This window comes from Cryptotermes secundus, unplaced genomic scaffold, assembly GCF_002891405.2.
Source record: "Cryptotermes secundus unplaced genomic scaffold, Csec_1.0 scaffold5, whole genome shotgun sequence".
In the NCBI taxonomy this organism is placed as follows: domain Eukaryota; kingdom Metazoa; phylum Arthropoda; class Insecta; order Blattodea; family Kalotermitidae; genus Cryptotermes; species Cryptotermes secundus.
In genome coordinates, this window is record NW_019724742.1 from 5,262,133 (window position 1) to 5,280,818 (window position 18,686).

The 18,686-nt window shown below is 38.0% G+C and overlaps 1 protein-coding gene across 1 annotated transcript; it reads right to left on the reverse strand.

The window, feature by feature from the left end:
- Positions 1 to 261: 261 nt before the first annotated feature.
- Positions 262 to 17,467, reverse strand: LOC111862685 (glia maturation factor beta). The gene is made up of 5 exons (XM_023848264.2): positions 17,247 to 17,467; positions 12,804 to 12,900; positions 10,708 to 10,757; positions 6,377 to 6,509; positions 262 to 4,496 (listed from the first exon to the last, which is right to left on the reverse strand). The coding sequence occupies exons 1-5, from the start codon at positions 17,247 to 17,249 to the stop codon at positions 4,357 to 4,359; spliced, it is 423 nt and encodes a 140-aa protein (XP_023704032.1). The 5' UTR covers positions 17,250 to 17,467; the 3' UTR covers positions 262 to 4,356.
- Positions 17,468 to 18,686: the final 1,219 nt, after the last annotated feature.

The following is an 18,686-nucleotide window of genomic DNA, read 5'->3' on the forward strand; positions in this document are numbered from 1 at the left end:
GAATTACACTATACTGAGGCCAAGGAAAGAAGTTGTATGGATGGTGCGCATGATGGCACTTGTGGTTTCCCCCTCTCCAGCTCAAGGCACTTGTTACCAGCAAAGTTTACCACTACCAGCTGTCATGTGAAGGGAATGTAGCAAAGTATGTTGAAGGGGTAACATAACTACTCTAGGGAGATCTGGAGGGAATTGATCCTGGGGATTCTTTCAGTGGTGTTACAGGTTACTGAAGTGTGTGAAAATTAAATTACAAATGTGCAAGCTTTTAAATGCACAAATCATTTAATTCAGTGTCATATATTTCCCTTACAGATCCCAGGAAATCCTAGTATGGTACTTACAATTATTAATGTTTTATTAGATTGTTGGTTATTTAGTTTGCATGCTCTTGTTTGGAGTTCCAATGAAGAAAGCAAATATATTTTTATTTGACTGTAAAATGAATCATCCTATATTAGGGTGACCAATTTTTGAGGGTGAAGCATTCACAAACCCCCAAACACATATAACTGGGGTACAAAGATGTTAAGCTTTTGTTTCAAACGTGTAACATTTAATTTTACTGTATCACTTTTTGTAATAAAACAATACATCAATATTTGTTACTTCTCATTGATACTCATAAAGATTTCACAGCATTGAGACCATATGTGTATGCCAGATTTTACTGACTGAACACAAGCTTTCTGCAACTGTTGTCAAGAGTGGCTGATTCATCCACTGGTGCTCTTAAAGCATTACCTAGCATTTAGAAACCTTTGTCCTTCACAGAACAGGACAAACTGATTGACACTGGACAGGAGTGGAAAGACATACTTTGTTTTTGTTTCCGCAGTAAACATAACTTAGTTGTGAACAATTATAAGCATCATCTATACAACACTAGTTTCAGTATTCTTTTGTGGGTTACTTAACAGTACTTCTGGTATCACAACTGTATCATGTCATGGTAGAATGACTGATGAATTGGAAACAATTTGGAAATGGTCATGGCCTAAACAAGGCATTATCCAAGTGACCCTGTGAAGATTCAAAACAAACACCTTCCTTACACAAGTCTAAAGTGTTAACTCTATACCAACCCATTCAGTAAAGATTTATTTCAATATATTATATTGTTTAGGAGGAATGTGATATTCATTTTATTCAGATATGTTTAAAGAGATTAATAAATTTTGAAAAGTATCATATTTTGTTTCACAGTGGTATTCAGAATTTAGTGTGATTATTTGTACTAAAGTAAATTTATATAAAGTAGAAGAAATAATATTTTCAGGATAACTGCTGTTGCAGATTATCTCTACCAAATTTCACTGAAATGTGTCTTAGTTGGGGAGATGTAGATATCGCTTTCTCTCAATTGTGTCTGACAGAATGTCTCCTGCCTCTAGAATTTACATACTCTGGATTGAACTGAAGCCCAAACATTAAAAAAAAATACATTAACATGATTTTATTCAAGATTGGTGTGAAGATAAAAAATAACTGGAAATACACATTCAGGGTTAGTCCTGAAAGGATTATCAATGTAACTTTTATAAACATTATATCCATCAAAGATCTGCAAGTGTAATACGTTCCATGCAACCCCCATCTGTGGCAAAATATTGGTGCATATGCCCAAAGAGACAGGACTATTTCTGTGAACATAGCATTCATTTCCAATCCTCATACTGACTTTTAAATACACTGCTAGATAAAGGAGACAATTGAGATCAGGCTTCACCCCAGACACTTCAACAGGGACATGCGGTTCAATCCCAGCCAGTCCTGGTAGCTGATGATTAATATGATCAAGCAGTACAGAGATACAGCAATCTGGAGACATCATCAAACAAGCACATTTCTGACTGCAGCACGAAGCCCCTCACAGGCTCACGGTTTCAATCACGGACTGCAGGGCAGCAGATAGATGGGATGGTTTGGGTGCAATGTCACATCAGACCCTGATGATGGGGACATTGTCCTTGAACTGTTGGTCCTTCTTAAAATGACATGGCTGGTAGCCCAAGAAGATTTCATTATACAAGGGTTTAATGATAAATAATGCCTCAAACTTCATAACTTGCCAACAGTTGGCAGCACTGACATCGTACACGCTGCAACGCAACTTGGCTAGCAGCAAGTCACTTGGTTAAAAGGTTGTGTTGCTATTTTCCATGAAATGGGAGCCTGCCTTGAGCACTCGTCGGTGCGCTTTAAGCAACATGCCATGATTGAATTTTTCACTGCTGATGGAGTCTCTCCAACTGAAATTCAACTGCTGAATGCAGATTAATGGTGATGACTGTGTTGATGTGAGCATTGTGCATTGCTGGGGCAAGAAACGTAAAGATGGTGAACCAGGAAGAGCTGATTTGTGTGTTAAACAATGAAGCAGACAACCTGTGACAGCAGCCAATGAGTTTCACAAGAAAAGGTCGATGAATTGATTAAGGAAAATCAACGGATCACTCAAAGGGAAACTGCTGTCAAGCTTGCCATTTTACAGGAATGTGTGGGTCACATTATAGATGTTCTTCAATATCAGAAGGTTTGTGCATGATGGTTTGCTTGCATGCTGACAGCAGAGATGAAAGCTCCGAGAGCTAAAATTTGCCAGAAACTTTTATGACACTATGGGAACGAAGATGAGGAATTTCTTCACATTATGACAGCCAATGAAACAAGGTGCATCATTATGAACCTGAAACAAAGCATCAGTCTGGAATATCATCACAAAGGTTCACCTGAAAAAATAACTTCAGCAGGAAAACTCATGGCTTCAGTTTTTTGGGATGCAGATGATGTTAGTCACATGGATTTCCTTGAACCTGGGACCCCTATCAACTCAAAGCACTACACTGCAACACTCAGAACTTTGAAAGAATGATTAAGAAGAGTTCAGAAGCACAAGAACATTCTGCTGCAACATCACAGTGCTAGGCCTCATATCTCACGAACCACCACAGAAGCAAAAGAGAAGTTGGATCTCACAAACTTGCCATGCCCACCATACAGTGACAGCATGTGACTTCCATAAATGAAAGAAGAGCATATGACTCAAATGAAGAGGTTGAAAGGACTGCCAGTGTCTGGATGAAGAAAAAAAGTGTGGAGTTCTTTCATGCCGGCTTTGAGAAACTTGCCCGGTGTTGGCAAGTGTGTGGAGAATGGTGGTGATTATGTGGAGAAGTAAAGAGAGGCAATAAAAAAGCTTGTTTCAAGAATTGGAGTATCCTTATTACAACAAAAGTAATCGAGATTGAAGCATTAATTTTCATTCAACCTACACACAAGTCATTGCATGACAAAATGGATTCAACAGAACAGGATGTGGAACAGGGAAGTGTCACATTTAAATTACCAGACTGTCCGTGTTGAACTGCACATCCATTGATAAGAACAAGTAACAAGACGGCACTTGCACAGTGCTCAACACCAGGCAACCATCCCATTAATATGATTTTTTGCCATAGAAGAACTATGAAAACAATACAGCACCCGGGTTTGTGAGATCTAATGATCTCCCAGCAATGATTATGAAGAATGCTGTCTTCTGGCATGTGACACCATTGTCTTCTAGTAGATACATAACAAACTATACAGTCACACGCCAGTAATCATCAGTGGGAACTTCTGTTTGTGACTGTGCACTGATCAAACTCTCCTCCAGTTGCAAAAACCATACCTGGCCAAGTGTCATTTACAATCATTACAGCTAACACTGAACCGCACTGCCATCTACAACTCAAATGAGCATTTCTGATGTTGCTGCAACATGCATATATAATATTCTCAGCATATTTAACATCCACATCATCCAGCAAATATCCAGTATGTATGATATTTTCTGTTCACATATATCTACTATCTACTATTCTTTGTATTCTACCTTGTACATCTGTGTATGAAAATAGTGCACAATAAAAGCTGTGCCTAGATGGGTATTGAACTCTTCTCCTGTCCCACAGTTGATGGTTATAAGTTTATTTCAAGAAGTTTCAAATCACTGAAATATGTATAAAAATTTAAATCAAGGATGAGTTCTGAATCTTTTTGATGAAGGTACGTACATCACAGATTTATACCCCAGGTATTTTCAATCATCCAGGTTTTATATTAAGAACACAATGTCCAGCAATTCACACTAGCTTATGCAAAGGAGCCTCTCATATTTGGCACCTATGTCTGCTGTAAGCAGAGAGCTCAGCCACCATCTCAAATATTGTGTTTTCAATATAAAACTTAGACAATGTATAACTGAGGCAAGCTGTGGGAGATTTTACATATTATCAAATGCCCTTTCATACTTTCAACAGCACTGGCTTCAAGCTACTCGTTGCAAGCAAGACTCACTCAGCTGAAGCAAGCTCATTTGCAAAGTTTCTCCCGCAGCCACTCTTCTGTCAGTTCATCCAGTTCTCGAACTTCATAGACCCGTGTCAGATCTGCTTCCTTCTGCAGTGCCAGTTTTGTCCCAGCATACATTATCTGAAGCTCCATCTGACTGTCTGGTAAGGTACACAATGGAACAAAAGAAATTGCTATGTAGAGGCACTGCACTAGGATCCCAGCTATTGACAGGTAACAGGCTCCACAAATGAGTGGTAAACCTAAACAAGGGAAGCCTAATACACAGTCCAACACTGAAGCAGAAGTAATATCACAGGGTGGGCGGACAGGGGTGGCAGAGAATTAGTAACTAAAAAGTACATGAGTCCTAAAACAGCAACGTGTTATGGCACATAAGTATCACCATTACAGACATGCCTCCGCTATTTTTGGGCAGGCAGGAGACAAACATTTGCATTGTCACAGTCAAGAAAACTTGCCCAAGAGAATTTATTTACTTAATGCAGCTGTTAGTAACTTAATTACATAAGGATAAAATTGTAAGGTAATGGGTGAATAATTAACTGAAAAGGGTGTTAAATGAAGTGGTTGTGGCATAATTTTAGGTACTGTCCCGCACTCTCCTGGAGGAACTGAGAAAACAATTTTCAATCAGGATAACCTGTCTCTGGGCCAGGATCTGAACCCAACATATCCAGACAGGATACAGGACTGTCCAAAGTGAAAGATATCCCAATTAGCAAGACCTCCAAGCTAGTCAGGTGGATGGGAGTCACATGACAGAGTGGTGACCCAGCATGCAAGAATATTTACTTAGAAGATCAACATAGTAAATGAAAAAGGACAAAAAATGGAGACAACCCAACAAGGAAAATAGGCACTAAATTAAACCTTTTGTTGCTGAAGCCCTGCCAAAGAACATTCTGCTAGAAATACCAAGGCTGAGTGAGGGTTCATGCAGTTGCACAGAGCAACCTACAGTACTTTCCTTATGCGACCTTCAAACACAAAGAGAAATATTTCATGTGAACATCTCTTCTTTCCTCTAAACAGCAGTACGTAAAATCTGATGGTCTACTGACAGAAATTATATGCTAATTGATTAACAATGAGTCAGTCTCTTTGAATGTGGCTGTTTTAAAGTCAGCACCCTCAACTAATTCAGATGGCAGACAACATCCGAAGGGCTAACAATATAACAGCAAATATATCCTCCAAGATCCACTTATTTGCATTATATTATATTTTCAATGCATTATCTTTTGGTAACACTTCACTTTACCTAGAGCAATCTGCAACATAAATTAGTGAGCTTTGACTGTTACATGCACCAACTGACTTGCCAAACAGACCTCAGGGATGTCAACAAAAGCCACTAAAGTAACGTGTGTTCTTTCGTAAGGACATCCTTTATTCTTGAAAGACAAAAGTGATGAGGTCAAGATACTAAGACCACAGCAAGAGATCCCTCCACATTTCCCTCAAGCTGTTTTGCTTTCTTTCTAGCTTACTTCTTTGCATTCCCCTTTAGTCATATAGCCATTCTGTTAAAGAAAATGCTGGCAGTGATAACCTTCATTAGCAACTCATACTTTGGACTGATTATAAAGTAGTGGTTTCTGATATGCCATCTGTCTGTCTGCATGTCTGTAGGTCAGTCTTGCTACCGCCTAAAGGGTCGAATGGACTTTAATTCAGTATTCAAAAGTTCACTTCTTAGGTCAGTGCCTGGTGAATCTGAACATTCCACTTCCAAAAATGGAGACCCTCCATACAGATTCTCAAACACAAAATAGTGACATTCTGCATATGGCCGACATAATTCTGATCAAAGCTCAGCAATTTATGGAGATGATATTTGTAAATAAACACAAATCAGGAAAATTATGGTACATGAACGAGATGCCCAAACGATAAATGTAAATTTCTTGCAATGTTTGCAATGATTTTTTCTTTTTCATAAATACTGTTTGTGTAGCTTACTTCACTCTGAACCTGAATATCAAAACAACAGACACTGACGACAACAATGTCCTACCTCGAGGTGTGATGTAAATGAAGCACATGGGGTATGAAACACGGCCATCGGAATGCTCCATGCAGTAACTGTACACAACAAATCGAGGCTGATGCCCTGGAAGTATTTCCCTTAGGTCATCCACACTGACATCCTGAAATTATATGTCGCATCCACAGTCACAATTATTTCTCGAAGAGTTACTATTCTTTGTAATGAAAATACTTCTTCTGCACTAGGTGATCCCCATTAAAATTGCTCTTCAGTACATCATCCACACTGACATCCTGAAATTATATGTTGCATCCACAGTCACAATTATTTCTCGAAGAGTTACTATTCTTTGTAATGAAAATACTTCTTCTGCACTAGGTGATCCCCATTAAAATTGCTCTTCAGTACAACAAAACCATCCACCTCTGGTGAGATCTGAGGTACTCACACAGAGAACTATCTCCTACAACATGACAGTGAATGTACTGCCACAGTCTTCCATGTTAAAAAGTAAGCGAGCAAGGAAATGGGCAGTTCAGGTACAGCCTGGAGTAAGAGCCTTGAATGAACCAGTGGGCACCAGGAAATCAGAGACTAAAAGCAGTTTCTGTCTCAAGAGAAAGATGGGAAGGGAACCAGTGAACAATGGGAGGTGTAAGTGGTCTGCTTGCTTCACTTATTCTTCAATCCTGAAGATGGAATCATTATATTCATCCAATACTTCGGTAAACTTCTACCAGGCTTACGGCCAATAAATTCCAAGAGACAGAATAGTGAAGTTGCACCTTATGGGCGGGATACATTCTAAAGGAAGCACGTAAACTCAAAATTGCATAGTCACAATTACCCTTGAAAATTTTTTAAATGAGCCACAAAGTACATGCTTTTGTATATACCCTATAATATTGTGGCATGTAGACCTGTTACTAGGAAATGACAACAAGATAAGCACTTATACAACGGCCACTGCTAAGCAATGGCTGAGTAGCGATCAGATGGGTATCCCAACAGATGAAAATGCAACAATGCATACAGCAACAGAGGAATGGTGTTTTCTGTGCAGTCCATGCCCACATGTTCTAAGCAGGACAGACGGAGCAATGGGTTAGAGAGGACCGAAGCCTTTTCATAAGAGACAAACCCATCATCTCACCAGAGATGTCATATGAGGACTATGACAGCAAGGGTTCACTTGCAAAAAAAATCTCTGGTTGTTAGCCAGAGTCATAAAGTAACTGACTCTGATTCTAACTCAATGGGTTAGTTGTGGGGCAACTGCTAAATCATGACAACATGTATGTATATAATATTTATATTAAAAATATATATACAAGTAAAATACATAGTAAGTTTATTTGTAATTGGGTAAAAAACAGAGACAGACAGACAGGAGCCATACAGTATGAAAAATACCTATGTTTAAACACTCTAAAATCACACTCAGCAAGGCAAGATGTACACACTGTAACAGACACATGGGAACTGAGGCCATGTCAGAGTTTACACTCGCTCTGTGCTTAGGCCAAGTGATGCAGCACGTGCAAACATCCCACATTATTTGTTTTTTTTGGGGGGGGTGAGTGCATACAGTTGAAATCATGTACATTGTGCGTTCAAGTTCTAAGGTCTCCAATTTTTTTTTCTCACACAATAATCATACAAAAAATTTGAAACTTCTGTCACTTTTCAACGTAATCTCCCTGCAGCCGTACACATTTTTCACAACATCGACGCCATGATTCCATGGCCGCAGCGACGCATCTGTAGGAGTCTCTTTTGACCACTGGAAAATCACTGATGCAATAGCGGCACGACTGGTGAATGTGTGACCATGGAGAGTGTCTCATCCATTGTCACAATTGATGAAAAGAAAGTCCCATTCATGCCTTCATCACGTGTCAACATCGCCTGGCAAATTGCCATGCGCGCAGCCTTGTGATCGTCCGCCAGCATTCGTGGCACCCACCTGGAGGACACTTTCCGCATTCGCAGGTCTTCATGTAGGATTGTGTGCACAGATCCCACAGACATGCCAACTTTGGAGGCGATGTTTTCCACACTCAATCGGCGATCCTCCAAAACAACTTTCTTGCTCGACCATTTTGTCAGACCGGCTGGTGCGGGGCCGAGATTGTTTTGGTTCGTTGTCACACGACATTCGGCCTTCTTTGAACTGTCGCACCCACGAACGTACATTTTTCACATTCATGACACCATCACCACATGTCTCACTCAACTGGCGATGAATTTCAATGGGTGTCGCGCCACGCAAGTGGAGAAAACGAATGATTACTCGCTGTTCTTGTAACGAAAACGTCGCCATTTTATGTATCAAAAACACTCCTCACTCTCTCCCACACCACTAGAAATCTGTGTGCCGTACAGTGCCGCCATCTCTGTCACACATTCACAAAGAGCGCACATGTATTTTAAACTAAACCGCATGTATCTATCTGCTCCCAGTCCTGAGAAAAAAAAAATCAGAGACCTTAGAACTTGAACGCCCCTCGTATGTTAAATGTGTGTATGATGTAAATCCTCTGTAGTCTTCATTATTCTCTCACTGCCTTTTCACATTGAAAATAACATACAACTTTATAAAGTGGAAACACACATACAATTACACCCAACAGTTGTGTCCCCAAGAGTGGTTGCTTAACTTGAGATTCCATAACTCAGAATTTTGTTAATTTCTGTTACTCCTTTGCTTTCACTGTCTTTCATTCTTAATTGGAAAATATGTAATTCAGTTACCTTTAATACTGTAGCATGTAGGCCTTGAAACATACAACAAAACAACATTCGCTGCTAGGCAACAGATTCTTAATAAGCAAATATACACAACAGCAATTGCTGAGTAACAGTTTCTCAAACAAACATGCTCCCATGGAAACAACTGAACAACAGAGGAACGGTGTTTTCTGTACAGTCTAAGCTGAGATGTTATAACTGAGACAAGTCAGTTGCAAGCAGTGCTCAGCTAAATTTCAGGTTATGAAGAGATGACTTTATGTATGCTGTAGTTACAGTGATATTGGGTGTGTGTAATTCTGTGAGATTGTTATAGTCAGTGTTAAAATCCATTTCCAGGAAACGACCTGTGGAGATTGTTAACAGACTGAGGACACTAGCCTGTATGTGTCAGAGATCTGTAAAATGTAGTCATGAGTTGTGAACGTATTAACTGGTCAATAAATCCAATATCCAATCCAAAACCCCATCAAGAGTCACTCTAACATATGACAATATCATTCATTTCAGCCACTTACAAATACTTATTTCTTTCCACTTCTGACAAATAATTTTAACACTTTTCATTGTTTCTAAACAAAAAAAAAAAATCATTTTAAATTCCATTCAGGTAAACATTTTTGTAAGATGAAATGGCACAAGCTCAGGATTACTTGCACAGTATAAAAGCACGGATTTTATGTTTTACAGTAAACTCAATAAATACAAACCAGACTCTCTGGACAGTACTGAAGGTCCCTAACAACTTCATTTTAATTTTTGTGAACCCTCATATTCAGGTCGTAGCAACAACCTTGACAATCATGTTGTCAATATTGGAACCCACCAGTTAATGTTGTACACCATTCTGTGTTTAATTTCAATCATCCCAAATTAAAAATCTCCTTAGTTAAATTATCTACATTTAATGTTTTCCTCAGTCTATTCACTGGTCCCAAAAGAAATGAATAAGGGTTTTGTGGTATTTCGGTTTCCAAATCCCGCCCTCCAAATAAGTTCGGGTATGCAGACTCGTTCCATAAGTATGAAATAAATAGATCCAAAATACAGGAGCATCTTCACATTTAATATGTTAACCCAAAATGAAAGTATCTCTTGGAAGACCTAGACATAGAAGGGAGAACAATATTGAAATGATTCTTGAAAAACTTTAGCAGGAGATAATGACTGCATTAAACTGGCTCAGGATATGGACCAGTGACAAGTCCCTGTTAACATGGTAACTACCTTTAAGGTTCCATAAATGGTGAGAAATTTTTTAATAGCAAAGCAACTGCCAGCTTCTCAAGAAGGACTACGCTCCTCCACAGACTAAGTTAGATATAGGCTAAATACGTATAATGTAGCGTTTATGGACCTAACGTTCACATTTTGTGCTTCATGTAAAACACAACTTCAAGTTTTGAGGGACTCTTTTTAAGCTCATAAGGACATCCTCTATACCAGAACAGAACAGTCTACTCCAGTCACTGAAAGACACATTTCAAGTACATAAAACTGTTCAAAGCAATGAATAATCTAAAAATCAGATACTCAATTTGGAATCTGCACAAGGCATCATTCTAACATTTCACTTCAATACTTCACATAAACATGCAAGTCCTTACCTCTATCAGATCATCAACGCATATCTTCTGCTTCTCTCGATCGACTTTCACTAGAAGGCAGAATAGAAAAGTCTCTTAAGGTAAATCAGTGCACAGTACAATGTTAACAAATATGATTCACTTCAAGCCTTAAATTAATTATAATCTGAATACTCTTTTATACAGGTCAGCAGTGGAAAGTGAACTGCTCTAAGATACTAAAATACAAGCAACAAGAGATCAGCAGGAACACGGATACATGACTTTCAATGAAACATGAAATTATTATTACACAGTAATTTCTATATGAATATAAAACTTGGAAACTAAGAGAAAACCACAGAGGGACAATCATCAACATAATCAAAATTTTTGCTAGAATTAAGACCACTGAATAAGATAACAAATAATGAAACTATAACTCGACTAAAAGTTTAAAAGTTTTGACAAAATGGTGGAATTTGAGGTTCTCACAGCAGTGACTAAGAAGAGTTCTATTTTCCCGGACATAATTCTGTGTAGTCCAGCAAACACTGTCCGACACTTGAGAGGAACATACTGCCTCCATCTTCAGGGTCGAAAAGTAAACCAACCAAGAAACTAGCAGAAGCAGGCAGCACTCTGCTCCCTAGTCTTACACCCGAAAAGCAAGAACTCTTCAAAACAGTGGAAGAATAAACACACATATAGTACACATGCACAGAACATATGGGGAACAAAAACGGTGTTTTTAATTCTAGTCTTATGTGCAACAATTTATTAAAACTTAATAAAAGCTAGTCATTTTAAAAGTTTTCATGACATGTTTCAACTGAACTGGTCATCATCATCAGGCAATAAAAAGTTGTGGGTGAGAAAACTGCTGTCTTTCTGTGTTGACGTTTAGTTGTTGATATGTGGTTCCCCTAGTGCACATGTGTGTCTGTAGCAAGTGTAATTCTATTAGAATTTATGTTTGCGAAGCTTTTTTGTATAATTTTACCTCTTTGTTTACTTACATTCCTCCCTGCCTCTTTGCAAACAGGCCACATTCCAGACCAGAAATAAAGAACACACACAGGCTATCAGGAATAACAATAACAACTGAGGATATTCAAATCATACATTAAATACAGGACATGCATATGGAAGCATAACTGACACCATGGAAGTTATAAAAACAGAGAAAAAAGGAAAACATCTAAATATGCCAGAAAAATACCATATATATATATATATATATATAAAATAAGTACTACATATGAACAACACATACATTGACATATATGACCCAATATTTGAGGTAATACAAGCCCTGAACACCAGACAGTGACAAATAAACATTATAAGAATAAGAACCAGTCCAACTCAGCAAGCATTTGGAAACAAGACAAGGAACATAATACGAAGGGAAACATAACACAGCAAGGAGAAATGCAAGTACACAAACATGTAAAATTATACAAACTTCACAAACATAAATTATAATCGAAGAATTTACACTTGTTACACACACACACACACACACACACACTAGGGGAACCATATACCAACAACTAAACATCAACACAGAAAGACAGCAATTTCCTCACCCACAACTTTTAACACCTGATGATGACCAATTTGGTCGAAACATGTCATGGAAACTTTTAAAGTGGCTAGCTTTTCTTGTTTTAATAAATTGTTGCACATAAGACTGTAGAATTCAAAACACTAAGTGAAAAGTGCAACAGGGTGCTACAATATAATATTTTGGGGATGATTTGAAGTTCTCACAGCGGTGCCCATAAAGAATACTACTTTCTGGAATGTGGACAACAAGCACTCAGAAATTTACTACCTTCTTGCAAAACCTCAGTAAACTCCTACTGGACTACATACTGTCACACCCCAGGAGACAGAACTCTTCAAGAAGTATAACTGCTAACCTTTTCAAAAAAAAAAAAAAAATCCCTGCTTTTACAGAAACCAAATGTTCATTATGATGTTTACAAAAGCCAGCAACTGGAGTTGCCCCAAGAGTTGATACCCAGTAAACAGAAGTCTCTGAAAAGGATTCATAACAGAACACACTAGCAGTTGTAAGTTAAAATTCAAGAAATTACATCTACTGGAAGGTTATTACAGTATACACTTACTTATCAGTGCTGCGTTTGTATCATTCTTACGAAAGCGAAACTTCTTGAGTGCGTCTTTGACATCATCATCAATGTCACACACTTTAACATTGTGAGACTGAAACAGAAACAAATTACTGGACGACATGATCTCTACAAGTGCATAAACAATGCAAGAGTAATAAACTGTTTTGCTTACAGGTGTCTGATCTCAGACGTCCCTTACACAAAGTTCTCTTTTGTATTTCATAAAGCACACACATCCCAGTTATATCATGTGACCTACTTGGCTTGCACAGTTAACAGATGACCTTACAGTTCTGAACATGTGGAGACAATGAAGATTTCACAGAATATTTCCAATCTGGTATAAATTATCATTCCATACAAGCAATGCTGAGCTTCAAGTAGATGGAATTCAGTACATAACATTCCATTTCTCCACAATTACTAATTTTGGGAAATGCAAAAATTACCCAAGACAGAAATGTCACCTGTGTAAAGAAATTAAAACAAAATCCTCAAAATCACAGTATTTCGTTTTCAACCAAACGCACCGAACTTTACACCTTTCTGTAAATATGGTTTTATGTCATACCACCAACCATCACGGAGCACCAGGTTTGATTCCTACAACTTTAAAAAACAAAGCTGTGTGGAAACAATTTCATATGATTACAACTGTCCTAGATACCTGAACCTTTTAAAACATCCACAGCACTTCAAGAAATACAGGTACTGTTTCTTGTTTAAAACCTTATGTAACTATCCTCCAACGTATGTCCACACAAATACTTCAAAGAGTGTCTTTCATGTCCAATGCATGAATGACCCATATACATCTGGTTTAAACACACAAGAGTTGGTAAAGAAATTTCTTATATTGATGTCATTCACAGCTCAACAATTTTTAGATTAATATTAAAGTGCCATCACGAGTCAAAATTAAAAGAGAGCCAACCTATGACAAAACTTCTTGTGCATTTCTGAAGAAAAATTACCCTAGAAACAGACTTTTTAGTAATATCCTGATGATTGAAGTCTGTACACATTAAAGTAGTTATATGTTTGGCCTGTATGCATTTTAAGGTATGCCAGCTTCAAATGGTATTTGTAGCTCAATGCACTTTCAGTTAAAAAGCCCTTTACTTAACCCAGAGTGAAATTAACAAAACACTGTATGCTTGCCGATATTATTTCTTCAGAATATTTGTTTCAAGAGTGCGCAAGAACTCTCAACTGATCAACTTAAAGACACAAGCTAGTAGTTTATCATAACACATCTGTTTTATTTTCATGCTCCAGCAGATTGGTTTAGGTATCTTGCATTTTATATACTGTGACTGTTCTGTCACCTTCTAATCACAAGCAAACTCACATACGTATATAGAACTCAAGATTTTGTTTTACTGGAGTGGTTCAAATTAGTGAACAAAACTACAATTTTCATTTCCATATATGCAAAAGTTCTACTTCTCATCAGCCTATACATATAGTCACAGAATATTATTTTGACTTAACATTACGTGAAGTATCGTAAAAGCAAGGAGTGAAGGCCTAGCACATTCAAATCAGTGAAGCATTGTTAGGGTCAGGAGTCAAGGCACAGCACATCACACAAATCATGTGAAATGATATTAGTCAGGAGTCAAGGCACAGCACACCACACCACACAAATCATGTGAAATGATAGACTCGGAAGTCAAGGTACGTCACACCACATACTTCATGTGAAATGATATTAGAGTCAGGAGTCAAGGTATAGCACACCACATACATCATGTGAAATGATATTGTATTTAAGCATCTGTTGCATTACTATAACTATTACACACAATACTAATAATACAGTTCTGTCAACAATGCAACTATTTTATTCTTTCTCTTTTACTTTCCAAACTGGCCATCATCAGATATCTTGATTTTCCAAATTTATATACTGTACTGAATATCACTCATTCACTTCACCTGTAATTTTTAATGAATTTTAATAGAAAGTAAATTACAGCGTATGGTAGTTCAACTAATGTTAGCTATATTGTGACTACAACAATATCATGGAATAATGCAATTACATATGACTGCTGACACTAGTATGTGTAACAGTGAACTGTAAAGTGAAGTCACACACTGTATCAAAGAGACCATTTAATCCAATCATCAATCCAAACCCATCCATAGTAGCACTAAATCATGTGACAATACTATTTTCTATAGAGACTACAAGCTCACCAACTTTTGCTAAAATCTGCAAAGGTCAGGTTGTGCACTGTGATCACAGAATGTATTGTCTCCAGTTTGAGATAACAAATCTACCGCACTCTTTATCATTCCATGTTTCCCACTGAATCTTCAAAGGAAATCATACTAGCAAAACAAATAGTTTTATTATTCAATTACAGTTGTCATGCTAAGTATTTACAATCTCCCTGCAATAAAATCCTGCAGCCACCAGGTAAATTAAGCTCACACAGTCACACCATTTTGTTCTAGCATCTGTATAGAAACAAGCATTATCTACAGTAACTCAACCAACAGAAGCTCTGGATGAATATCACATGGATACCTGCCACACTGTGACATGCTGCTTTCCCCAGCAAGATGCAGGACTCAAGAACACATCTGGACAGTAAAGCATATGCTTTATAAGCAGTATAACACATGCAGTCACAGGAGCAAGACACAACACAAAGCACAATACACACAAGAAAGTAGGAAGAATACTCCGATAGAAGAAGATAGGTGTGACTCGCGTATTGAGATACGACATAAGGATGACAAATCCTGAACAGTTTTAATATTTTTAATATTTAAAATTTATCAATATATATGACGAATATATATTTTAGTTATTTTAGTATAAAGACAACAGGACATGCAATGAAATAGTTCAACATACATCGAAAAGCATCTGAAGATGGCACTTTTGTGCTGAAACATGTAGTGCAAGAGAGAAGAGTAAGGTGAATAAATGTATGCACTGTAAGACGGTCAGAATAAATCATGGACATAAATCAGTGCAACAGGACGCTAAAATATAACATTAAGCATATGCTAACTGCCGGCTTGACCCCAAGTCATTTCTGCTCCTGACACACGCCAAATATATGCACTTTATATTCATTATTCATAGCCAATAAATTATCTGCAGTATTGGCATCTTTACCTACTCTCTTCCCTTCACAAGCATACAGGGAAAGGGATACAATTTGAGTGAGATGTTACAGTTCCACGCCTAACTCTAAGGATACATGATATAAAGTACTCCTGACTACAAGATCTTGAAAAGTTTAAATGTGTATCCAAAAAAACTGTAATTTTCACATCTTAAAATTAAAACTGTATTTTTATGAGTTTACTGTCATCCAGATGATGATAAATAAGGCACTAACAGTCTACAGAAACACTGTTACTTGCACAATCCAAAGAAGCATAAATTTAACATATTAAAGTGGTAATAAAAGGAGCTGGGATAGCGCAGTCAGTATGGGACATCTTTAACTCTTAACGCTGTAATAAACCACATGTTCGCGGATTTAAATTTATTGGTCGAAGCTCTCTGCACTGCAGAAATCTCACAGGTCTCATGGGTTTCATTCCTTCTGGCATGAAACTGAGATTCAAAGGGCTACAAGACCATTAAACTATGACCATAACTTGCTTATTTACTTGAGGGTAATGTAACCGATTACTAGTGGACTTGAATGTGTGAGGCCCTGGAGGGGAGGTGCCTACGTGGCGATAGCACGGCATTATTTCGTATGTGAAGTTTTGTAGCTGGAGAGTGGACGGTGGATCCCCGGATTGATGTGGGGAATGATGTCATCTAGGGTGTGGTGCTGGGAAGGCCCTTAGGTCTGTTAGCATCGCCAAGCCAGTGGTAGGCACTTGATAAGATACACTCCTCGTGAGTGGAGGCACTGGCTATTTCCTCATAGAATCGCCTTTGTAGGCGGGACAGTATCAATGTAACTACTATAAATAGTGAGTGATGTATAATTGAAATGATAGATTAGTGATTGTGACAAAGAATAGGTAAATTAAACCTAAGGTTGTAAAGCCAAGGCTTCGTGTTGAAGTTCCTTCGAAGAAAGACCTGTTATCGACCTGAGGAGGAGATCCATGCCTACCATTATCCTAAATCCAACTTGGTTACTTCTGTACCCAAATTGCAAGGAAGAGTATCTAAAAGTAACAGAGTTTGAGGAAGGGTAAAGGTGGACGGAGCGGCAAGCAGGAGTAGCCGTAGCAACTACGAGGAGGAAGGGAGCGGCCGGAGCATCGAGAAAAAGAAGAGGGACGGTTGTAGTAATTTGTCACTTAAGTGTTATCTACCTTTGTGATTTATGAAAGTGATGTACAATACTTCTCTCTGTTTATGTAGATCTGTATCAAAATCTACTGATGCAATAATTTGGTTTTACAAATAATAATAATAATAATAATAATAATAATAATACGTACCATTCCAAAAGTAAACTTTTTTTCCTCCTTGTTCCTCACCACATAACCACTCCCAACACAGCTTCAACTAGAGCCACACCTTCATTTGTGGCGATAAATAAATGGACATAGGGCAAAATCGAATAATCGAATATAAACTATGGATTAATTCGATTGTTTGTCATAATCGAATAATTCGCATATATAAGACATAATCGAATTTATCCCCTTTGCACTTGACAGTCGAAATTCAGTCATCTCTGATAGAAACATTGTCCTAAATTAATGTGACTATACGTCATCTTCACAGATTGGACTGGATCGGACACTCAAAGCCTCAAAGCGCCTTTATTCTGTGACAGCAACTTACCTTAAACCTTGGCGGGAACTTCGACCAATGACTAGTGTAGGCAAATAGAGACAAGTAACAGTTTAGAGCGTTTATGGGGTTTACGCCATAATACTATCTGAATCGAATGGTTTCAATTTCACCTATATATTGAGAAGTAGAAGCAGAACGATATGTTCCTTTATTCATAGTCCAGTATGTGTGCTGAATTATGACAGATGAAATAATTAACAATGTACTAGAAGACAACAGCGGGAAACAGCAGACGTACTCCACAGGTTACCAGCATAACACGACACTATGATACCATGAGGGCCTTCAGCATGTGTTATAAATGGGACAAAGAAAGCAACATGTAAGCTGAAGACATCATCACATTGAAAAGATTGCAAGAATAAGTTCTAAAAGAGGCATTTGGAAACAAAGACAGAAAGCTATTGACTCCTTTGTTGTAAACATGCAGTAAAATGAACCCCTAAATACTGAATTAATGGACAAAAGTCACAGTACACATTTACATATGTAAAATAAATAAATGATAATAAATTCCGTTAAATGATAATCAGTTCTGACTTTTCACAGTAACCCGTAGTTTTATATATCAGATTACCAAGGTTGTGCTGAATAATTAACAAGTGCCTATGCTTTTGTACTAGTCAGTAGGGAAAAAATTGAAGGTTCTTGGTTAGCATATCAGTTCCTGAAATTGTTTCCTACCTCGGTGTCATGCAGAGTGATAAACTGCTAACTAGTGACGTCCAAGTCTCATATTGCAACATACAGCCCTCTGGTTGATATACTGTGTCTGGGAAAAGGCACAGGCCCAAGGTTGTGGAAGAATGTCACCTCTACCTTGGTTCAGGGTCGTAGACTATGTGAAGCAAAAAACAGCACACAAGCAAGCAGGTTCCAAGTAGAAGCATAGATCCCTCAATATGCAGGTGATATGTTCCTCTGAAATGTCAGGCCATTTTTGAACCACACTGGAAGGTGGTTCTGTCTACAATTGAGGTTGAGTCTATATAGTTAATCCACCATGGCGTGGAGGTATCAGTTCAACTCTGGCTGGAAGTTTCTACTGTTTTTCTGTACTTGGTGCTGGCCAAGGTCCG